The sequence below is a fragment of the Magnolia sinica genome, chromosome 4, assembly GCF_029962835.1.
Source record: "Magnolia sinica isolate HGM2019 chromosome 4, MsV1, whole genome shotgun sequence".
In the NCBI taxonomy this organism is placed as follows: domain Eukaryota; kingdom Viridiplantae; phylum Streptophyta; class Magnoliopsida; order Magnoliales; family Magnoliaceae; genus Magnolia; species Magnolia sinica.
Window position 1 is genome coordinate 15,242,585 of NC_080576.1, and position 24,537 is coordinate 15,267,121.

Sequence of the window (24,537 nt, forward strand, 5' to 3'; positions counted from 1 at the left end):
GCTGATGAACCGCCTATCTGGAGGCCGCAAACTCTGATGATGAACCATTCCTCTGCAGGCTGTACAGATGGGATGGTTAAGATTGTCCTGCCAAGATATTGGCGGCATAGCAATGGGCCACAAAGCACATAACCAGTGGTCTGGATTACCACACCATGGTCCCCACTTGTCTAATTGGTTTTCTATCCTTGTGCCATGATCATTTCTACTGCTTACATTGGAAAAAAAAAAGGTGGATTGCTTGGTTAGGATTGTCTGATGAGTGCCACGTAAGCTGTGGACTGTCTGCGGTGAGATCAATTGGTTGGGTGGTGTGAATTTTTATTCTCTATTGGTGTTTGCAAGCATGTACAAAGTAGAATTCTGGCCATGTAATGATGATGGAAGGCCTTCAATTCATGCAAGCATGTCCAAAGTAGAATTTCTGAGGTTTGTCCTCTCATAGGGGCTGCACAAACATTGGCCCACTCGACAGAAGTGCCCATCAAATTTATTTATTTTTTCAAAAATGTGGAGCTATGTTTTCAGCCGATTGAAACCAGTGCATGTGGGCAACATTTTTCTCCAGTGGCCCATTCACAGCAAGACCCACATCTTGATCGAATTCAAAACATCGAACATGGACAACTGAGATCCAGCACCGATCACAAATTGAGTTGGTCCCGAGATGTACCTGTTTGCTTTTACACACCCCTTACAGGCTGTTGCAACTCAGATAGTGGTGCGCATATCTATCTATTGGAAAGATAGATCCTCCAGCAGAGCGGGATGGTACTTAATACGCACGTCTTCTGAAACTATACATGGTGCATACATGTGATTCATAATAAACGGTACAAATTGCGGGGTCCACTGTAGATAGGTGCCCAAATTGGAAGCCTAATGAATGGTGTGTTGGCGTCACCAAGTTCTGTGGGGGCCTCCATGATGTATGTATTATATCCACACCGTCCATCTGTTTTGCAAGATCATTTTAGGAAATGGGCCAAAAGATGAGGCAGATTCAAAGCTCAAGTGGACCAATCCACAAAATGTAGTCGTGGTTGAACATCTACCATTGAGAACTTCTTGAGGATCACATAAGTTTTGGATTAAGCTGATATTTGTGTATTCCCTTCATCCAGGTCTGTGTGAAGTGATTAACAGGTTGGATGGCAAATTAACATTATGGTGGGCCCCCAGTAAGTTTTCAACGTTTTGAAATTAATTAGAAATATGTTTAAAAGATTTTCTGTTTAGATGCCCAACGAACAACCATCCAATTTATATCTGAATTCTTTAGATAGTATCTGTAACTTGTTTGGACAATATCTGGATCTAGATCTGTATCCATGTTCGAGTCCAATAATATCCAAGCAAGGATGTTGCAATATCCGACCCGCCTTGGACCCGTTTACAGCACTCATGCTTCCAGATGGTGCCGAGGCGGTGGAGCAACGAGTGCCACGACCCGAGCGCGTCTCGTTGTCCGAACTAGAAACGCAGGTTACACGGTAGAGAGGTAGCACCGGATTACAGTGGAGTAATCTCTTCACAGTAAACTTGGCAGGAATGCTTTCTGATCGCGACCGTCCATCTAGTTCATTCTACTATGGATAAAAACTATTTCAAACTATTCATAGATCTGATGATTTTAGCCGTCTGATCATTGGCCAACAAAGTGACGGCAGAGAACAAAACTAGTGAAGGCAATATTTAGTGTCGCGGGAATGATGAATATCTACCGATAGATTCATCTGAACAGTGAGTTATTTAAAACATGATCCATCTGGAACTGTGAGAGGATTAGGGACTACCAGATGGACGGTCTCGATTGACACATCAACTTGACACGTGTACAACGGAGAGATGGATGTACCATGTCCCGGATCTACCGGCTCAACCGTATATAATGGAAGCGGATTGCGTGGTGTGTCGACGTTACCAAGTTCTGTGGGCCCCAAAATGATGTATGATTATATCCAAACCGTCTGTTCATTTGGCGATATCTTTTTAGAGCTGGAGGCCTAAAATAAGATAGATTCAAGTCTTGAGTGGACCACACCACATTATGCCAGGTGGTTGAACTTGTACCATTGAAAACTTCTTTGGGGGTTAAAAGAAGCTCTGGATTAATCTGATTTTTGTTTTTTCCTGAAGTTTGTGTGACTTTTTCAACAAGTTGGATGGCAAAAAAACACCACACTGGGCCCTAGAAAGGTTTCAAAGGTGAAAATCAGTCTCCACTGCCTTCTGTGGTGTGGTCCACTTGAGCCTTGGAGGGTTGATGCTCTAAAATGATCTAAAAAATTAACGGTGTGGATATAACAGATACATCATGGCGGCACCCGCAAAACTTGGTGACGTCAACACACACCACGGAGGTCGGTGGTGTGTGTCACGCAGTCCGCTTCCGTATATAATCTCCCCAAAATGAGTTCCCAGATGAGAGCTGGAGCTTCTGATAGTTATCCATCATCACTCGAAATGGCGCCTCTTGCAATGGTGGCTTCTGCAACCCTCAAGCCCGTTGCACGTGAGCACTCCTCTCTCTCTCTCTCTCTCTCTCTCTCTCAAATTGCATTGCCGTTTCTTTGATGAATTCTTAAGGAAAGGTGTTTCCCAACCTCTTGATTAGAATATAAATCGCGATTTGATTAGGTAGCGTATCCAAACATGCCCGTTTGTGAATTTTTTGTAAGTTAACCCAAACCAAACAGAGATTTGGTTGAATATGTCAACGGGCTGGCTTTGTTTTAAACTTGCCAAGAGTTTTGGGTCCTAATACTTTTTCATAACCTCGATTTTAAGACAGATATTGTCTTCAAATCAGTCGTTTTTCTTTTTTTTTACCTGACCAACGCTTCAATTGGGTTTATTTACGAATACGGCTTTGATATGGATTCTATGGGGGTGGGGAGAAGAGTTCTTTTAATTTTTCGTTTTGATCGCATCCATCTGCCACCTTTCTCTTGAAGTGGCTTAATCGGTGGTGGATTCCATCTGCAATCTTGTTCGGTTGTGCTTTGATCGATCATGAAGAGATTCTTGGTATTTGGATGGTTCACCAGTTTCAATTTGCGCTGCATAAGGTGGGTTCTGTTGTAGTAGTGATATGACCTTTTCCTTTGAACCTTCTGGGTTAGACGTTGGCATCTTCGTAATCTCCATCTTTTGGTTTCTTTTACCAAAGAATCTGCCTAGAACATCCATATACAAGTGGAATTAGTTCAAGAAATGAATAGGTGAGCATGGTCTTGGAACCAACATTATATAATGATAGAATTATGTAAAAAATCAATAAATTGATGTGCCTACTGATCTAATATTTATTATGAGTATTTCTCTCACCTGATGGCAATGATTACAGGAACTTTCAATCTTAACCTTTTGAAAATTTCATTATGCTTGTGTTTGATATGAGAAAGAGTGAAACTGATGATTGCATTAGGTTCCTAATCGGGATTGAATTTGGATAAGTGAATATATGATTTCTTTCTTATGACCATGTTAACCTCCTTATTCACCAAAAAATTTCAGGAAGGTTGAACAACTGGGAGAAGCTGCTTCCTTGGTCACCAAGAAGATCAGCCAACTTATCTATTTTAAGGAGACTTCCTCCACGATGCATTCACATCATTGCGTCAAGTGCGACAGGGAGGAATGGAGGGATTAAAGAGACATCTGACACTGAAACAGCACTGTCTTTGTATGCATGGCCAGATGACCGGGTTGGTTGTACTTTTTGAGTTCAAAGCTTTTAAAGGCTCCCTTGCATCATACCGACAAAAAAAAGGGCTTTCTCACATCGTATGCATTTTATCATTGTGACTCAATTATAAGGAGGAATATTATTGCATGATTATTGTATTGTGGCGAGGTCTTGTTTCAAATATTGAGATTGGAGCAATATCTTTGATTCTTTAAGTTGGCACCGATAATTTATTGAGTGGAAATGAAATCTTTCAATGATCCATGAAGTCTGTATTTGTTTAATTAGAGTCACATATAAAGCGGAAATGAACTCCTTCAATGATCCATGAAGTCTGTATTTGTTTAATTAGAGTCCCGTATAAAGCTTTGTATGTGTTTCCTTTCCCATTGACTCAAAATTCCTTTTGCTGTTATTTGAAAATTAATAGAATAAACATCTTAGACATAAACGTCATGGTTTTTATATACATCTCTTCGTTTTGGGCTGTTCTGATGACTTCATGAACCTGAATTGTCTGTATTACTGAAGTGCTGATTAGTGATTAGGAAGGAGAAATGAGGCAATCTTTGGTTGTAATGAACTGATGCTGTCTTGTTTTACAGAAGCCCCGGGTGTGCATATTGGGTGGTGGATTTGGAGGTTTATACACCGCTCTAAGACTCGAATCTCTCGTGTGGCCCAGTGGCAAGAAACCTCAGGTGAAATCAAGGTTCTTTGGCTGTATGAGATCTATTTTATTGGCTCCATGTGGTGATTGAATGTTCTTAGTGTCACCTTGAAAATCTATTCTATAATAAAATTTCTGGACTTCTGAAATTCTGATATGTAAATTGGAATTTATGCATGCGGAGCAATTTATTCCTCTCTAGCTGTATTTCAACGTTTATTCATTTGATTCTGTTATGGCTCTAAAGGTTCTGATTTTAAATGATGGGTCCAGGTTCTTCTTGTAGATCAGTCGGATCGCTTTGTTTTTAAGCCGATGCTGTATGAGCTTCTTTCGGGAGGTATTCATGGTTTGCAGTCATCTTGAACATTTTTCTCCTGCAAGGCCAATGCACTTCAACCAGGCCTGACAATAGGCGGGCCCTGGGCCTGGATTTTGAGCTGGTTGGGCTGGGTTTACTGGCCAGGCCTATTCAAAAAATCAGTTTTGCTTGCCCCAGTCCTGAATTGCTTAAAAAAGTTGGTTGTATTTGAACTATATATATATATATATATATATATATATATATATATATATATATATATATATATATGAGTAGCACACATGTCATGGGCACAAAATCTGAATGGTCCATGTGATGCAGCGCCCCTTGAAACCTCCTGGGACCAACTTTTGGCCTGATTCAAAACTCGGGTGGGCCATAGCAAAGATAGAGGCAAAACAAAGGAGGAAACTGTTTCCGTTTGCCATGGCCCCCTAGAGTTTTTGATCAGGCCGAAAGTTGGTCCTTGGGGGTTTCATAGGGTGCCACATCACATAGACCGTTCAGATTTTGTGCCCAAGACACGTGTGCGCAGGTGAGCATCTCTCTCTCTCTCTCTCTCTCTCTCTCTCTATATATATATATATATATATATATATTAAAACAATTAGGTTTAATCAATTTTAATACTTTATTCTATTCTATTGCAGAAGTAGATGCATGGGAAATAGCACCCCGCTTCTCCGACTTATTGGCAAACACTAGTATCCAATTTTTCCAAGACAGAGTTAAACTGTTGCACCCTTCTGACAATTTGGGAATGAATGGGCCAACAAGATCAGGTTGTGGTGGAACGGTCCATCTCGAAAGTGGAGTCGTTATTGAATATGACTGGTAATATTTGTTATCAATCATCAGTACTCCTAGGAAATTGTTTCTATTACAAAATTCATATCCTGGATATGGATGAACTACTGCATCCGTTGGTTGGTCACTCTTTTATAGATATTTTCATGGTCCTGAATCATAAGATCTTATCACAGTTGCTAAAAATTTCAGAAGATTTTAGGTTTCTATACTAGCATGAGTGTGTGAAGGTGTCCTCTGTAGCCCTGGGTTCCTTATGTGGCCAGGCTGATGATACATTCTTTTCCACTGGGCAGCCAGGTTGGTTCTGGCTTTGGGAGCTGAAGCCAAACTCGATGTCGTACCTGGTGCTGCAGAGTTTGCATTAGCTTTCTCAACGCTGGAGGATGCACGTGTAAGATTTTTTTTTTTTCCAGAATGAGAGTTGTTTATGATTCTCAAAAATGAAATGACAGTGTTTCACCACGTCTTTGCCAGATGCTTAATATTTTCTGTTTAGTTTGAAGTTTGATGATACAGGTCTATCATCTATATTTGTTCTATGAAATCTTTGAATAGAAATGGCTACGCCATGTACATACTGGTTTTAATTGATGTATCTTGTATGTTCAATAACTCTCATTATGCAGAAGGTCGATAAGAAGCTAAGAATGTTGGAAAGAGGGAAGTTTGGTAAGGAATCATCTCCTATACGTGTGGCAGTTGTTGGCTGTGGTTACTCGGGAGTTGAGTTAGCTGCTACAATATCAGAGAGATTGCAGGATAAAGGAGTAGTTCAAGCAATCAATGTTGAAACCACTATATGTCCTACTGCTCCACCTGGGAATAGAGAAGCTGCATTAAAAGTAAGGATTCCTGTTTGATGCATCCTGGAATGTGAAGTACATGTGCTGATATGGTTAATCATTTCATCTGTGAACTCTGTGATCTGTCCTGTTTTCTATCAAGGTGTTGCTCTTGTGAAAAATTCACTTCATAATTTCATATTACTCTGCCTATGATTCTTCTATGGGAAAATAGCTACATTCCTAATCAGATTTTTCCCATTAAATGTATGGGAACAGAATGCTTACATTCTTCTGTGCTGTCAATGTTAATCATACAAAGTGCATGGGAAGTTGGGAACTGAGCTCCATTCGTGGTGGTGGGAGCTACAAGTTATCAGTTCCTCACACTGACCTGCAATACCAAACAAAAAGGGATCCTCTCAAACTTCTAGTTCATTGCAGATGAAAACTTCATGCTCACCTACTTAGAGAAAATGAAAATTGATCAAATCATCGACCCATTTTAGAAAATGAATTTGCAATAGAGATCTCTTATCAACACACAAGGTTTAAAATTTTAAATATCCATGGAAAACTTTCAATAGTACACCAATCTAGATTTCACTAGCATCCGAAAATACTTGGTGAACAGACATGAATTCATCTGAAGCTAAATAGAAAACCAAATGTGAAATCTTGATCAAAATGCTACCGTCCAATGATAGTCCTCCATAAATTTGTAGAATTATATCCAAACTTGCAATCACAAAGAGAATCAGATTGTTTTCCACATTGTTGTGAGTTGTGAAAACTTTTGGATAGAAAACATCAAATTTCACTTGCACCTTATCTGTTTTTTGCCTCATCATTAGTAGAACAAGACAAATTCCTCAAAGTAGATTTGAGAGGGGACCAAAAACAAGTGGCTGGTCTCTTAACTTCTGCTGTAATCTGTCAAACTTACAAAATTACAAGTTTTCTTGCACTAGCTCTGATTTATATTACAGGAGCATACGGTGCATTGTTCTGGAGATCTACTGTAAAGCTGGTTCGGTATTCCTTCTAAATATAACTATTTTCTCTATCACTTAACTTCACTAAGCTACTAGCAAGCGATGTAATTTCTCATGCGCATATTCTGACTGCTAAAAGTTAGAAATTATCTCATTGATTTTCTATCAGGTTCTGTCCTCCAGAGGTGTTCAGCTTTTCTTGGGCTATTTTGTGAGCTGCATCAGAAGGGTTTGTGAGGCTGAAAATTCAGACAAGTTGACAGAAACCGGAAAAGAAGAGGCAACCGTCGGAGAACAGGATCATGAGAAATATATTCTGGAACTTAAACCTGTTGAAAAGGGTCTGGAGAGTCGGATTCTGGAAGCAGATTTAGTTCTATGGACTGTTGGTTCTAAGCCTCTAGTTCCTTCATTGGAACATGGGAATTATGGTTATTTATTTCCTGTAAATTCCAGGGGGCAAGCAGAGACTGATGAAATGCTCCGAGTCAAGGGCCATCCACGGATATTTGCCATTGGTGACTCTGCTGCCTTAAGGGACTCCTCTGGCAGGCTTCTTCCAGCTACTGCACAGGTATAACTAATGTATCACAATGCAGCACTCAAATTAAGCAATTTATCTATATTTTCTAATGAGGTCTCAAGTCCAACTTTTTACACAACAAGTTATGGTCCACCCAGCAGATAACTTCCAACCATTTAAGTGAATGCTACATCGAACCCTTCTAGTATGTCGGCCTTGCCATTGGAATTACTGATTGCAAAAATCAGCCTTGTCTACTCATCAGGTGGGCCATGCGAGAGAAAACAATTTGTAGCCATTGATAAATAACAAAATACAAGGGGATGTTGCTGATTTGGTGGGATCAACTTATCGGACAGATTGGATGTCTCACACACATGAAAGGTTGGAAGTTATCCGGTGGGTGGAGTGTAGTTTGTGTTCCAACTGGTTGGACCTATTTTTAATACACACATGTATATGCATATATACATATGGGAGGCTCTTCTTTATTTCTAGTTTGACCTTCTTCTCGAACCTTCTTAGGTTGCTTTTCAGCAAGCAGATTTCACGGGCTGGAATCTCTGGGCAGCAATTAATGACCGGCCTCTACTGCCATTCAGGTCAGGAGTTTGATGACATTGACAAAATCTACTAATATCTCCATAAATACATGCATATAGTGTAGACCTCTGTGGGGCATGCATATGTGCAAGAGATCCATTCCATCCATCCATCTGGTGCACTGCCTCAAGTTTACTCTGCAGTGCAAAAATCAGGCTGATCAGATACTCATGTGAGCAATACCCGAGGGAACAGTGAAATTCATATCTAGAACAACTAAATTCAGTTGGTGTAGCGCATTTGAGTTTTGGAATGGCTTGATTCTGTTGTTCCTTCATCCTGATGGGCACCCCTGATGAATGGATTGGCTGGCATATACACGACAGTGGGCCCCACAAGCAGGCCTTATAATCTGTTCTTGTAAGTTGTGACTATCATCACATCTCTACTTCTAATCGAGTATGCACTTTTTGTGCCATTCTTATTTGCTTTAAGTAGAGATATAATATATTGGCCAGTTGGGTCATGCCAGGGTCAACCTGAGCTAATGGGGCATGTTTTCTGGGCCAAGCCCAACCTGAAACCTGATAAATTAAACCTTGCCTGGCTCTGAAGTGGGCCAGGTTGGTTGGCTAACAGATGAACCCAACCCACTGCCAGCCTGTAAGCTAGCAGTTGAGAAGAGATGCAGGTGATATACAGGGGATCCACCTCTCTCAAGTTTCTGATATCAGCACAAGAAAAACAAGAATTCCCTGGAGACATTTAAGACTTGATCTGGGTCTGGGTCTGGGTTGCATGTGGATTAGCATTGAGATGTAAGCTTTAGGTTTTTTCATGGGTGTGGCCTGGGCTTCAATGTGAGAACACAAGATATAGGTAGATTTGGCTGGCATTCCATGAAACTTGGATTGAAAGATGAACTGGTGCAAGGAACTGCTGCCCCTCTGATAGATATGAAGAATTTTGGGCCCACACTGCCATATTAGTGGTAGAAAATGGAAACTGCCGTTACTTGAATTCTAACACAATTGTGAGCATGGGGGGACCTTATTTTCCCACAATAATGGACAACATGCGTTTGTATGTTCACATTATGTGGCCATCAGAGATAGTCATCTGTTCAGGTATCTGAAAATATTGTATTCATGTAGCGACATTATACACGTCTGATAATGGTATCTGAATCTGATCATACTGTCCATGTAAAATAGACTTGATTTCAACAACTGATTCTGTTCTAATTGGTGTTATCACAACTTGAATTTATTGTCCTTAATATGTCATAGCAATAAGCTGAATGCTATTTCAATTGACTGCACGTAAGATAACAGAAATGAGATATGACCCGGTTTGATTTCCAGGTTCCAGAATCTGGGTGAGATGATGATTCTCGGGAAGAATGACGCAGCGATTTCTCCAAGTTTCGTTGAGGGCCTAACATTGGATGGTCCCATTGGCCATACTGGTATGCAACTTGGGACTCTGCATTTTATGTTGCAATCCTATAGTCTAACTGTCTTTGGTGGTTTTCTGTTGCAGCCAGGAAGTTGGCATACTTGTTGAGATTACCAACCGATGAACATCGGGTAAAGGTTGGGATCAGTTGGTTCACAAAGTCTGCTATAGATTCCATTGCTTCACTGCAGAGCACTATAACCAAAGTTCTCTCAGGCTCTTAAATCTATCATAATGACTTCTTGGGCGGTATCTGTTAATTGATTTACCATGTATTCTCTTCCGTTTCCTTTTTTTGTTGTAAATAAAATCTTGATACCGATGGAAAAGATGTTACTAAGCTAGTGAGTGCAAGAGGTTGAATTCATCAGCAATCGAGTGGGTCACCCATCTTCCATCCCACAGTAAATAGAAAGAAAGTGCAAAGATGAGGGGAATCAAAACCCTGCAGGATCCAATTAAGTAGTGGATTATGAATCAAAAGATTCAAAAGAGCAGCCAACGGCTTAAGAATTGGGGCCCATGCCATCATATCTAATTGGGCTTTCCTGAACGCCTGTCAGGGCTATGATGGCAACCACGGAAGCATGTTTATCATTTGCATTTAGCCCAAATTGGCCACAAACTAGTGAAGGGCCATAATCTCATGTCGAAGTTCTCTCTTTAAGATGATGCCGTTCCCTGCCACGCGAAAGAAGAATGGGCCAATTGTAGATGGAAGGGCTCAAAAAGATCAAACAAGCTCCCATAAACAGCCCTCTCTCTTTAAGACCAACAGCAGTAAGAAGAATGGGCCAAACCGAGATGGCAGAACTGAAAGAAAAACAAAAACAAAACAAAAAACAAAAATTAAAGAATCTCTCAATAGAACGTAGCAAAAGAGTAGTGCATGAACAAGTGATCCATCAATTCGCCTGTTGTAGGGGTCTGTTTGGCAGCAACAAAAGTACAAGCCAGGATAGGCTTCTAAGTTGGGTCTGTCACGGTTGTCTGGTTAGGCCACTCTAGGTTTGTGGGGCTAATCAAGGTAGTTGAGTGAATTTGACTACGTGTATCAAGCTTCTCCCCTCATATCCAGTGTGCAAACAAAGAATTCAGCTTAATAAAACTCAAGGCCGTACAATGAGAAATAATTATGTAAATCATGGGAAAGCCTGTTAAAATTGAGAAATGTGGCCAACTTGTGAGTTTTCAATCATCAAAATATTTGGTGTCCCTTAATTCCGGTGGGAGGAACTTGATTAACAAGTTGGATACAGGACAATCTTACGAATCTCACTCCCCACTATTGCTCGTCTTGTGACCCACTGAAGTTCTGAATCAAGCTAATATTTGATTCGTTTCATGTGATTGGTGGCTCAGATACTACTACACGAGCAGATGAAGGGAGGGAAAGAGAAGAAGCAAATGTTGTCCACGCTTGTTAGCTTATCTTGGTTTCTACTTATTAATATGAAGTGATTAACTTTAAGTAAAAAAGTTACTTGTAATTGATCTTAAACCAAACTGACTCATCTCAAATAAGTTACTTATCTACTGTTTACAGCAGAAAAAGTAACTTATTTGGTGGTATCTAAATGCATCAGAAGTTACTTTAGAGAAGCAAATGTCTTAAGTAGCTTATCTTGGTTTCTACTCATTAAGATGAAGTGATCAAGTAACTTTAAGTAAAAAAGTTATTATAAGTGATCTTAAACCAAACTTACTTATCTCAAGTAAGTTACTCATCTACTGCTGTAAGTAGAAAAGTAACTTATTTGGTGGTATAAAAGCGGGCCCTTAATGTCCAGGGATAAACCAGTAAAGGAAATCAGATTAGTGTAATTTTTTAATTTTATTTTTATTTACAAGCCATCTAGACTGGGACCTACAATTTTGATACCTTTTTAAGTTACCAGTATCAAAGTTTATCTCTACATAAATACACGATATGTATGCAACGCCCCACATGTTGTACCAAGCAAATTCCGGAGGGTATATCCATCAACCTTATTTTTCAAACCAACCATTTCTCTCACTGCTCAGCAGTTGGTACTGCATCCAATAATAACAAAAATGTTCTTTCAGTTTTGCAAAACCGCATACTCTAAAACTGAAAAGAAGCGCACGAATCTGAGAGCCATGAGCCAAGATTGGAGAACAAACTCATCTCAACTTATTGTAGATTTGTTAACTTGTCAGCTTACCTGCTAACAAAGGAAAAAGAAAAATAAATGAAATTTGGAATATGAGGCATTTGACAATGCGTGGTCTGAAACTTGTGCAGTGCCATTTTGATTTTTCAGCTTGCAGAAATGGGTGTTATGGGCGCAAGTTGATGGGCATGCGTCCCAAATTGGGAGAATCCTAACCCTTCAACAAGTGGTGACCAATCAGTCAGGTTCAGTGAAAGTACAGCAGCAGTTCAAATTCAACCAAGATGAAAACTCAAATAGGGATCCTTAAGAAAAGGGCCAAATAATGTGCAGCTCGGATCTTCCAATCACGGCAGACATTGAACCATAGGCCCCATTGGTATTAAATGATAAACTGAGTGGCACTGTTAACCTTGTAGCCCTAGTCTCCTCTTTATATATCACATGACATGGCAAAGATCTGGCATTAATTACAAAAACAAACTCAGTTAAATCCAGCTAAATCTCTCCCACCCTCGAGGAAACATCTGAAACAAAACACAAGGGTCGGTGTCCAATTTAGAACACCCCACTCAGAAACTTTCAACATGCAATGTACCAACTCTCATTTTCAACCATTTCTCATGCTTTTAACCCAAATTCACCTACTGCAACATTTCTTCAATTCAGTTGCCCCTTCCATAGCTCATAATATAGACCCGCATTTGAAAATAGCAGACCCAAACAGGGAATTGGCTATTACAACCACAGCATCATTCTTCATCATCACCATCGTTATAGCCTTTAATAAATTATTTCATTGCATATAAAGAAAATCTATATTTGCATACCAACGATAACCGCTCAACGACTAGCGCCCAAGGATTCTGGACCCATGTCTAAAAGAAATGGTACATTGACAATTTTCCCTACAACATCCCCAATATTTACCACATCTCCAACAGAGCAGGTTTTCTTCTTGATATAGCCTAGCCCAATGTGTTCATTATCTCTTCTCCCAATTGCATAGCTCGTGAGCTTCCCGACCTGTTTAGAAATTCCAATCAGCATTCCACTCTCTGAACTACAAAACCTTGAGACTTATATGGAAGATGAAATGGGTACCTTTTTGTTGCCGACTGTAATTGGGCTGCCTGGTTCTGCTGGGGCTGATAGATGAATTCCCCACAAGTTCTGCTTAATACCATCATAGGTGATGAGTCTAGAAATGGTCTCTTGGCCTTTATAACATCCTGAAAATGTGCTGATTCAGCTTGATCAGTAACCGGATCAGTTGCTGGGATCATATGCAACCACTATCATAGAAAGGAAAAGGATACCTTTGTTTTGAGAGATGGCCCTCCAAAGACCTGCCTCAAGGACATTGAATTCATTAGTAAGCTCCTTGCCTGGGGCAGGTCTCCCTGTACAAATTAATCAGTGTCAGATGAATTCATTCTGAATCCTCTTTCATCCATTAGTCCGGTACAGAATGTGCAATCAATGGACTGGGCTTCAACAGGAGAGATGAGTTTGTAATTTCATAGATGGGTAGACAGCAATGAGGAATTATAGTGGCTTGAGGCCCAGTTTTGCTGAGGCTCCCAATTTGGTACATCCATGTTCAGCAATCCAGACCATAGATATAATAGGCCCTGCCATGGATGGGGGATGCCCAGAGTCTCCCTGATTGGAAGATCTCAACCTTTTTAGTGATCAAATAGACAGTCAAGAAAAAAGATCCAGAAATAGACAGTTAAGAAAAAACTTACAGCAACGATACATAATAAACAGAGAAAAGGCTTAAAGATATCAAAGGGGTTATGAACTTTCAATCTGGGAAATTTTCAGGCATCCTCAATCCACATTGCCACATGGGCAACCATAAGAGATCAACTAGTTAAAGAAAATTAATGAAGCACACAGAAACACTGCCTCGGATGGAAAAGAATGCTTTACATAAATGCAGCATTTTCCATAACAACCAGTTCATTAGTGACCAATGGAAGTGTTTTACCAATCTTGACAGCATCTATGCAAGGGAGAAAATTCTTCCATTTGGTTGGCTAATGGAATTTTTGCTGTTCCATTGTCCTTATCCTCAGTGAGTGGACCATTTTATGAATGATTGAACATAAACAAGAACAGATGTAAGTTTCTTTACTGTTCCTAATGCCTAAATTAGAGGAGTAAGTTTTATTATAAGCTTTTATGGTAGTTGGTCTCTTCTAAGGTCAATGTGTCATCTATCATGCCATTGTTTTCCCGGTACATTGCACTAAACTCATTATTATACATGAAATGCTATAAGTTTTCCCAGATTTGCATGCTACAGATCCATGCATCATTTTAGGGCTCTATTCACCACAAACCATCCTGGTCATGTGAGACTATCCAATGTCCAGTTGTCCTGGATCAGGCCTGCGTCTTTCCTAAATCCTCCTAAGCATTTTGCCATTCACTTACTAATAAGTTACGACTAACAAATATCCAGTTCGGGGAGGGAAGAAGGAAGTATGTGGGGGAAAGTGGTAACAAGCAAATATGGCCTACAGGATGGTGGGTAAAATCATCGTTGCTCTATAGGGTGTCCAGGTTATGGAAGGGAATCGCATCAGTAATGAAAAAATTCAAGGCTGGAGTCCGATTCACATGGGGGTGATGGCAAAAGAATTCAATTGTAGCAGGATTTATGGATAGGGGAATGTCCACTTGCAATAGCTTTTCCATCTCTAGCTAGGGTAGCCTAAGATTTGAGGTAACCATTGCCAAATGCATTTCCTTAGCAGGCGGTTCAGTGGTTTGGGCTCCACCGTGTAGAAGAAACCTATCAGATAAGGAAGCGGAGGAGTACGCTCAGTTATTGGAATGTCTTAGGTAGCAGCTGAGTGAGGACTCAATGTAGTGGTCATGGAAAAGGTTTATTTATTTATTTTCATTTTATCACACGCACTCACACACCCCACACACACCCACGCACTCACACCACGACTGGTGTTTCAACCCATGACCTCGTGTTGAAACTCTTGTGAGTCTACCACTGAGCCATAGGGTTTCAGGCGTTAGGGCAGTTTATGGAATGCTCCCTTATGGGTTGCTATGTGACTCAACTCCCAAGTGAAGGTAAGAGTGAGGTTATCCTTTGGTCATTCGGCGCTCCTCCTAAAGTGCGGCGTTTATATGGTTGGTAGGAAGGAATAGGATTCCGATCATCGATAATCTTAAGAAAAGATCATGATTATTTCTAATTGTTGTGTCATGTCATGAGGTAGGCGGAAACGGTGGGTCACCTATTTAATCACTGTCTGTTGGCTTGAAAGGTGTGGGATAGATTTATTGCTTTCTTTTGTACAGTATGGGTGATGCTGGGATTGATTGCTGACCTGTTACCAGCTTGGGCTTGGTGGCAGAACAAAAAAAAAGGAGGTAACTTGGCGAAGTTTAATGATGGAGGTTATATGGGAGAAATGATTGGCCCGTGATTGCGTGCATATGTTTATTTGGAAGGCAGACGTGAATGTATATAAGATGGCCAAAATGAATGTAATACGGTGGATTTCTTGAACAAAAGATTTTGATCCAAATGATGGATCGTTGTTAGCAGGGATGTAATACTTTTTGTACATGGAGCTTTAGTGCTTGTTTTTAATTGATTAAATCATTACCTTACAAAAATAAAATAAAATAATAATAATAAAAAAATAAATAAAATTCCACTGTAGATTATGCTGCTCGAGGGTATTCTATTTCGGGTGACCAAAGGAAGCACTCTGATCTTTCATTTAAAAATTTAGTAACTTAGAAATTTCTCCTTCCAAAATGTACATGCTCTAGCACCATCCTAGCCCTAGCTGGCACTTTCTAAGATTTCTTTAGTTCTCAAACAACGTAAAAGATTACATCAAATCCAAAAGACACCATGACTTGGACACATCCACCAATGAAATATCAAATTTAATCATGTCAATATGACCACACCAGATTCTTCATTGCACTTGTCAATCATCTCATCGGGAAAATAGGTGATGCTTGACATGAATGGTTGATGCTCACATGCAAGTCAACTATATTGCACAAAAATCTCCATTATGGAGGTTGATATGACATGATATCAGTCCACAAATGGTGATATTTTTAGTTTTTACTCTTATTATGGTACATCTCTCATACATCAAGCTCCTGAAGTAGCTGAAAGCTTCCCAAAACAGCATTTGATCTTTCTAGATAGACACTTTCAAAATCTGCTGAAACTTCAGCTATGAGGCCATATGGTACATCTCTCATGGATCAAGCTCCCGAAGTGGCTGAAGCTTCCCAAAACAGCATTTGATCTTTCTAGATAGACACTTTTAAAATCTGCTGAAACTTCAGCTATCAGCCCATGACTGGTTCCTTTGCACATGTAATATATGAGAAACATGCTATAATGTTATGAACTCACGCATATCAGATATTTGAATCACTGTTTATGCTGCCAAATAAGAGAAATCAATGAAATTTGTTTATGAAGGCAAGACATGTTATAAGATACGACAAAAAAGATAATTAAATATGGGAGAGGTATCAGATCCACCAACAAGGAATGACGTGCATATGAATGTGCACAATTAATTTTCAATTAGTTGATTTTCACAATATATCATGATTTCTAAGCCAAAATACCAGGTTTCCAGTATATTATTGTTTAAGAGATGAGGACCTTGAAGAACTCTTAATCTTTCCCACCCATCAGTCCCCATTGGGATAGCACCAAGTCTTTGAAGAGTTTTCCAGACTGATCCTGCTGCTGCTGGTGACAGCAATAATGAAAAACCTTCTTCAGAGAGAAGACTGCCAACACCTACGGTTATCGGCATCCCATCCACCTGCACATGGATGAAGGAAAGTGATTCTTCTACAAGAAGAGTATATAACCGAAACTAAATCAATGTCTTCTTTTCTACTAATACCATCATTTTCAACCACCATTACTTTAACACATTACTTACAAAAGATGGTTATCAAAATGTACTTGTGTCAGCGTAAATGTGTGACTTTACTTCGTCACAAAAGACACAACATATGTTTTGTACGAAGAATCACTAAACCATCTCTATCACTCTAATCATGACCTTTAGAAAGTATACAAGATTGAGTGCCTCAGCAGAACAAAAATTTACATGACTTGAACTTCATTCCCTTGTGCTTGAAAAAAGTGTCTTGGATAGTTATCCGAAACAAGATAGTGTTGCAGAGCAAGATAGTGTTGCAGAGACCTCATCTACAGTAGGTTTGAACCAGAGCCTCATTCATATTGTTGAATATAACACCCAAGCTCATCTATGACTTTACAGGTGATCTCATAACATGCATTTTGTTGAAGACCATAGACCGATGCATTTATAGGAAGGAAATTCCTGAGCTTTAGTTCTCTACACTGATTGCTAATCTTTGTTTCAAATTATAATCCTAAAGCAATATGAAGGCTCTTATTAGATGACAAAAGGTGGAGCTCTTTCTAAAGGAGACATCCTCATAATCAGCAGATAGAGAAACATGCCCCTATAATTAGGGCCAGTGAGTAGCTATTTGTAAGCATTTGCCCCCATAAAAGTAGTCAATGAGTAGCTATGACTAATCCTAACCAAATATTAATAGAGACCAATTTGTAGCTATGAGCACCACCACCCAAAAAAAAAAGAAAAAGAAAAAAAGTGCATATAACCTCAGCACCAACCAGTCACTGATAGGAAGAGGTGTTAGCAGAGGAAGCATATTTTACTTGGATCCCAGAAATAAAATCTTTCATTGTTCTGAACATTGGAAGACTGAACAAAAGGTCAGTTGAAGTATACTGTATCTTAAAAGACTGATTGAGACTTTGGGATCTAGTAAGCCAGATGATGAGATAAATATTATGGGGTGGTTGAAATATAGGGGATATCACAATTTTTTTTCTTGGACCAAATATTTTGTACAACTAAGCTTTAAGAATAATATAGGTTAGCCAGTATTGTACACCCAATGCCTTCCCATGTCAGAATGCCCCGGGCATATTTTTAGGCCATTGACTTGGGACATCAAGATATCGAATTGCAACCACTGAGGACCTTTCTGTGAAGCTGCCCACTATTTGTGTTAGTAATGGGTGTCTGCTAGGTCAATTTATCCGATTTTGTATATGCATGGTGGTGAATTTTCTTTTTTTGAAACCTTTTGCTTCCAAACTGTTTTTCACTCCTTCTACTACTAATTTCGACCCACCTTAGCTAGGTATTTGAGATAAAAACACATTATATCACAAATTTTTTTGAATCAAAGCTCGGTGGGCCATTTTTCAGAAATTCGTCAAAAATAGGTATTTATACTTTTTTAATATGTTTTGCTGTTTTAATCATGTCATATGATGTGTTAATCATAGTAGAACATGTTAATGTACATTTTACAGATTTGGGGTGCCATTTAATAATTTTTTAATATTTTTTCTATTTACGCATGAATTTTGGCCCCTTTTTTAAAATTCGAAAAATCAATTTTTAATGGTTGTTTTGCTGTTTTAATCATGGCATTTGATGTGTTAATCATAGTAGAACATGTTAATGTGCATTTTACATATTTGGGGTACCATTTTATATTTTTTTAATATTTTTTCTATTTACGTATTTATTTTGGCCCTTTTTCTGAAAATTCGAAAAATCATTTTTTAATGATTCTTTTGCTGTTTTAATGATGTCATATGATGTGTTAATCATAGTAGAACATGTTAATGTGCATTTTACAGATTTGGGGTGCCATGTTATATTTTTTTAAAATTCGAAAAATCAATTTTTAATGATTCTTTTGCTGTTTTAATGACATCATATGATGTGTTAATCATAGTAGAACATGTTAATGTGCATTTTACAGATTTGGGGTGCCAATTTATATATTTTTATATTTTTTTCTATTTACGCATTTATTTTGGCGCTTTTTTTGAAAAATCGAAAATACTTTTTGAATGATTGTTTTGGTGTTTTAATGACATCATATGATGTGTTAATCATAGTAGAACATGTTAATGTGCATTTTACAGATTTGGGGTGCCATTTTATATTTTTTAATATTTTTTTCTATTTACGCATTTATTTTGGCATTCAAAAAATCATTTTTAATGATTCTTTTGCTGTTTTAATGATGTCATATGATGTGTTAATCATAGTAGAACATGTTTATGTGCATTTTACAGATTTGGGGTGCCATTTTATATTTTTTTTAATATTTTTTTCTATTTACGCATTTATTTCGGCCCTTTTTTTGAAAATTCGAAAAATCATTTTGTAATGATTCTTTTTCTGATTTAATGATGCCATATGATGTGTTAATCATAGTAGAACATGTTAATGTGTATTTTACATATTTGGGGTGCCACTATTTACGCAAGAATTTTGGCCCTCAAAAATAATTGCAAACACCTAAATGTAAGATATTTTCATATTACATTCATTCTAATATATCTATCATTGATAGTAGATATTTATAAAATTAAATAGATGAATTTTGTAGTCAAATTCAAGTTATCTGGTTCATAAATTCATCAGACAGTCTGATACAACTTCTCACCAAAGAGTGGACTGGTACACCACCATAAAGTATGTTCCAATTTATAAATGAATGCATATTTGGAATGCTTAGAATATTCTGGATTTAATCCATATTTTTTCATATTTTTTTTGGTAAAAAATAAATAAATTGCACCGTTATTTTTAGGCCATTGACTTGGGACATCAAGATATCGAATTGCAACCACTGAGGACCTTTCTGTGAAGCTGCCCACTATTTGTGTTAGTAATGGGTGTCTGCTAGGTCAATTTATCCAATTTTGTATATGCATGGTGGTAAATTTTCTTTCAAAAACAATGAATTCAAGACTTCCAGGCACTGCATGAAAATATCATGTCAAGACTTAAGACATAATGATACGAGCTGTGAAAAGGATGCTTTGGCAGGTAGCAGCTCTTGCTCTGACAATTTTGGATGAGAATCCTGGACAGTGAAAGATCAATTCATCCAAGGTAATGATTTGTTTGCTCCTGAACTCTGATACACATGATTCACATGTGACTTAAGATCCAAGCCGTGGACAAAGAGGCTTTCTCTGATTGTTTAACACACAGAAAAGTAAATGTAATAGTGGATTTAAAGGACACTGGCTAGCGTGTAGCTACTAGGTGGACGCTGAGAGTGTTCTCAAGTAAACATAGAAACAAAAATGCACACTTAGGGCCTGTTTGGTTTTTGAATTTACTATGAAATGCAAAGTAAATGAGACATCGTGATCATTTCCAGGTGCTTCTTCAAACAGGAATTATGACTCATGAATCGAGAGTCGAATACACTTGTAAAGGAAGTAGGTAAGGTAAATTATAATCATTACATTTTCACATTATCAAACTATCAGTTTTTACAGTGATTTCTGGGTGAAATAAACAATGAAGTCAAATCATCATTGCAGTAAAAATGTATGTGATGCCACCACACACTTACAAGATAAATAATCATTACCCATTTACAGCCATTTACCATTGTAATTGGAAAAACAAACACGCCCATAGGAAATAAAATTTGCCTGCAATCAAATAAGTATGCTATTCCAAAGCATGCACACCTATGATACCTAGATATGGATATTGATACAAACAAAAAGATGCAAATGGGCATAAAACTCTCCATTTCCCAAAACTTTGGATATAGATAAAGATCTCAATTTCCAATTCCTAGCATGCTATTTATATTTAACTATTGACTCTTAGTTAAGCATTTGACCAGTTTTATTTGTTTTTTGTATTATCATGCGCATATATGGACACACACATTCACAACGACTACAACATATGCTTTTTTATCAATATGATTAGTGCTTTTGCAACTGACCCCGGACGTTCGGTGAACTCTACTTGTTTCGGTGAGTAAAAGTAGAGGGAGACAACCCATTCATGATTCGAGCCGAGAAGGCCAAGGAAATGAACTAATGCAAGGGCATTTTCACATCGGGCTTGAGTAGGGTGGCTTGTGGGATGTGGGGGCACACTTGAGGTGGGTGGCCTGTGTGAGGCGGGCCCCACCCATGTAAAGCGGGTAACTTGTGTGAAGCGGAACCCATGTGAAGTGGGGCCCACAAGGGGGGTTCGGCCTAAGTCCTAACCCATGGGATGTGGGGCCTGGGCTATGAGATAAAAGGATTGATTCACCACACTCTATCAGTTAGATCTTTTAGAGCAAGCGGTTAATTGTCTTGCATTAAGAAGGATCAAGAATGGGGTCCACGAGGGGGGTTCGGCCGAGGTCCTAATCCATGGGATGTAGGGCTTGGGCTTTGAGATAAAGGGATTGATTCCCCATGCTCTATCAATTCGAGCTTTTAGAGCAAGTGGTTAATTGTCCTGCATCAGGAATGATTAAGAATGTCATATATCTCATTAGCTAGATTAGTTCCCGATAAACAAGTCAGGATTGCCTCAACAAAAATGGATGGAATTGGACCTTAAAAAAAAAACCATTCAGGTTCGTCATCGATTAGGTATTAGTGGGAGAATCAGGATGAATGAGTTAAGAAAGTATTAGATCGACCAAATTGAACAAATAATCGATGAAGATCATGTTGTTCATTGGGAATTGAATAAGGGAGAACAAGTAGACATCGAATGATTAATTTCTATTTCTCATTATCGTGGAATTCATCATCAAGATGGATCGCCCTTACGTGGTCAATGAAATCATACTAATGCAAGGACTTTTTGCAAGCAAATTTGGAAATGAAAGAAGGCCACTACAGAATTTTCTTTAAAAATGAAGCTAACAAAATGGGGCTACGTTAAAAGTTAGAACATACTCTACAAGTAATCTACAGGTATCCGTTACCAATATCAGTATGGTACCCTATGATGCAGGACAATTAACCACATGCTCTAAAAGCTTGAACTGATAGAGCATGCTGAATTAATCCCTTTATCTCATAGCCCAGGCCCCAAATCCATGGGTTCCACCCTACATGAGCCACTCGCCTCACATGGGCCCCAAATCCATAGGTTATGCGGGCCACCCACCCTGAGTGTGCCCCTGCATCCCACAGGCCACCCCACTCGAGTCCGGTGTGAAAATGCCCTTGCATTAATCACCCTTAGTGAGGAGTCTCAAACACGAGACCTCCCACTCTAATGCCAATTTGATGCAAGATAATTAGCCACTTGCTTTAAAAGCTTGAACTGATAGAGCATGACAAATTAATCCCTTTATCTCATAGCCCAGGCCTCAAATCCATGGGTTAGGTCCTCGGCCGAACTCTCCTCATGGGTTCCGCCCTACACAAGCCACCCACCTCACGCAGGCCCCAAATTCATGGGTTATGTGGGCCACCCACCCCAAGTGTGCCCCTGCATCCCACAGGCCACCCCACTCGAGCCCGGTGTGAAAATGCCCCCGCATTACCCTGACTGACACGGCATGCAGAGCATATGCAAGCATCCGGGTATTAGAGATCCTCATAACGATAAGCATGCACATCCAACAAGGAAACACAGTGAGGATAGCACAAGTTCATTATGAAAGAAAGCTTACACTATAATGCTGATGTGTGCCATAAGGTTGTCCAACAAGATCACCGAGATTCAAATCCTCCATTACCTTCAGTATATTCCAATGTAATCATTAGAACAACAACAAATTCAACCTCCAAAACAGTATGATATTAAAATAAGAAAAAGTGGCTGAATGACCAAATAATTACTTGGTTGCTTTTTGGCCCAATGAGAATGAAAAAGCACGTCTGCTTAGTGATATTGTGAATTTCCACCTTATCAGCAAAGAATATGTACCTAAATCATGGAAAAAGCAAAAAGAATGTGACCACAACACCTAAAATATGTTCCGTAGATTGTTCAGAAAATAGAAAATCAGTTCTTATTAGGGGTGTACACGAACCGAGCTAGCTCGGTTAGCTCGCTTGACTCGACTCGAAAAAGCTTGATTCGACTCGGTTCAAAGCAGAGTTCGAGCCGAGTCAAGCTGATTTTTTGAGCTCGAAAATGAGTTCGAGCTGGCCCCAGCTCGACTCGACTCGGATCAAACCCAACTCGAATCGAACTAGTTCGGTGACTCGGTTACTTTGATATTGATGTTGCTCACCAAGTGTTTGATGAAATGACTCAACGAAGCGTGGCTGGTGGCAAGGAAGGTATGTATATGAAACAAATACCATTTTTTTTTCTTGATTTTTATGTTGCTTAGAAGGTGTTTGATAAAATACCTGTAAAGCCACTACCATTGTTTTACATACAGTGAGATTTTGTAGGTGCAGTCCATGTGTTTGTGAAAATGCTGCACAAGCGAACTCGGCTTGAACTGGCCCAAGCTGCTGACAGAACTGAGCCAAGCTGGCCAGTCAGGCTCCAGGACCGAGCCGAGCTGAGTTCGAGCCGGGTTCAGCTAGTGGCTGAGCCGAGTCGAGCTGAGGCTAGCTCGACTTGGTGTACACCCCTAGTTCTTATGTGTGTACAACTTCCATCCTTGTGTTCGTGTTTAAACGAACACCACCAAACATTATGTACTCTTCATGTTTGTACAGCTTTGAATCAATCTATAGTCCACATAAAAACACAAAGTGTGTTTTGAACCATATTGGCCACCCCCATTACAAGATATGGGGGTGAACCGGTCCGTTTCAAAAAAAAAAAAATGGGAGGGTGCATATCAGCCCATAACAGCTGATATGGCTAATACGCCTTGTATCGCCATGATAAGGAGTAGATGCAGTCAATACAACCCATTTCAAACTTTTTTCTTTCTTTTCCAACTTTTCTCTATTTTTTTACTTGCTTCATTTCAACAATGGATGAAGCTTAAAAATCATTTTACACTAGATCTAGGCTTATTTTGGGGATCAAGATTCAAAACACAAGATTTGCGTGATATTTAGCGAGTTGAAGTGGAATGAACAATTTTGATAAAAAAATAAATAGAAAAGGGGAAAATTATCTTCTTCTTCTTTTCCCGCTTTTTTGTCTTCTTTTTGTTGCATTTCAATATGATAGGCCATAATCAATCAAAGCATGCTTGATCCATGTTCAATTAGGGCCTAATTTAGTTGACTTTCAATAGATCAAACAGTAGACTAACATTCTTATCAAAGAATAATCTAATACACCATTGAATAAATGTTAAAAGCATTAAGAAATGATAGATTCCGGGGTTTTGCACTTTTCCTTGTCTTCATAATTCTCCAAAAAAAATAATTGCACACAGAAATTTTTTGGTCAATACGGACCAATACATCCCATATCATATCATTTTTGGGCCCAACTGATATGCTGCCCGATATCATTATTCAAAACCTTGGTGATGATACATAAAGAACTCTTCCACATCATTGTAATGCATAAAGTAGAGGTCGTCAATATAAGGATATGTTGCTAGCTCTTCTGTTAATTTCTTAAAGCCATTCATGAAGTTTGCTAGCACATCAGCACCCAAAAAAAAAGTTTATGTCATCCCAAACATAGCAAAGAGATTGACAAACTCTTGAGCTGTTGGTAGAGCTCCTTGCCTGGATGGGTTCAAGGGATGGTTTCTGCCCATGAAAGGAGAGAATTACAAGTACACAAGGAATAACCGAAAAC

General features: G+C 39.0%; 2 protein-coding genes across 10 annotated transcripts in view; one reads left to right on the top strand and one right to left on the bottom strand.

Moving 5' to 3' along the window:
• Positions 1-2,373: 2,373 nt before the first annotated feature.
• Positions 2,374-10,168, top strand: LOC131242549 (alternative NAD(P)H-ubiquinone oxidoreductase C1, chloroplastic/mitochondrial). 8 transcript variants are annotated; one of them, XM_058241260.1, is made up of 11 exons: positions 2,374-2,515; positions 3,520-3,789; positions 4,297-4,392; positions 4,635-4,710; positions 5,334-5,517; positions 5,791-5,884; positions 6,120-6,335; positions 7,440-7,844; positions 8,319-8,395; positions 9,701-9,804; positions 9,879-10,168. In XM_058241260.1, exons 2-11 carry the CDS (start codon positions 3,643-3,645, stop codon positions 10,016-10,018), a joined length of 1,539 nt encoding a protein of 512 aa, XP_058097243.1. In that variant the 5' UTR covers positions 2,374-2,515; positions 3,520-3,642; the 3' UTR covers positions 10,019-10,168. The 8 variants fall into 8 exon arrangements, with proteins under 8 accessions (XP_058097243.1, XP_058097245.1, XP_058097244.1 ...); XM_058241262.1 differs by having other exon boundaries at positions 4,635-4,701; XM_058241261.1 differs by lacking the exon at positions 2,374-2,515 and adding an exon at positions 3,047-3,071.
• A 2,532-nt stretch (positions 10,169-12,700) lies between these two features.
• Positions 12,701-24,537, bottom strand: part of LOC131242550 (putative transferase At1g60990, chloroplastic) — a 33,529-nt gene continuing 21,692 nt past the window's right edge. For both annotated transcript variants that reach the window (XM_058241269.1, XM_058241270.1), the window contains exons 7-12: positions 22,650-22,737; positions 22,481-22,546; positions 16,608-16,773; positions 13,249-13,332; positions 13,034-13,161; positions 12,701-12,955 (exon numbers count right to left, since the gene is read on the bottom strand). In XM_058241269.1, coding sequence (XP_058097252.1) covers positions 12,773-12,955; positions 13,034-13,161; positions 13,249-13,332; positions 16,608-16,773; positions 22,481-22,546; positions 22,650-22,737 — 715 coding nt within the window. In that variant the 3' untranslated portion in view covers positions 12,701-12,772. The remainder of the gene's footprint in view (positions 12,956-13,033; positions 13,162-13,248; positions 13,333-16,607; positions 16,774-22,480; positions 22,547-22,649; positions 22,738-24,537) is intronic.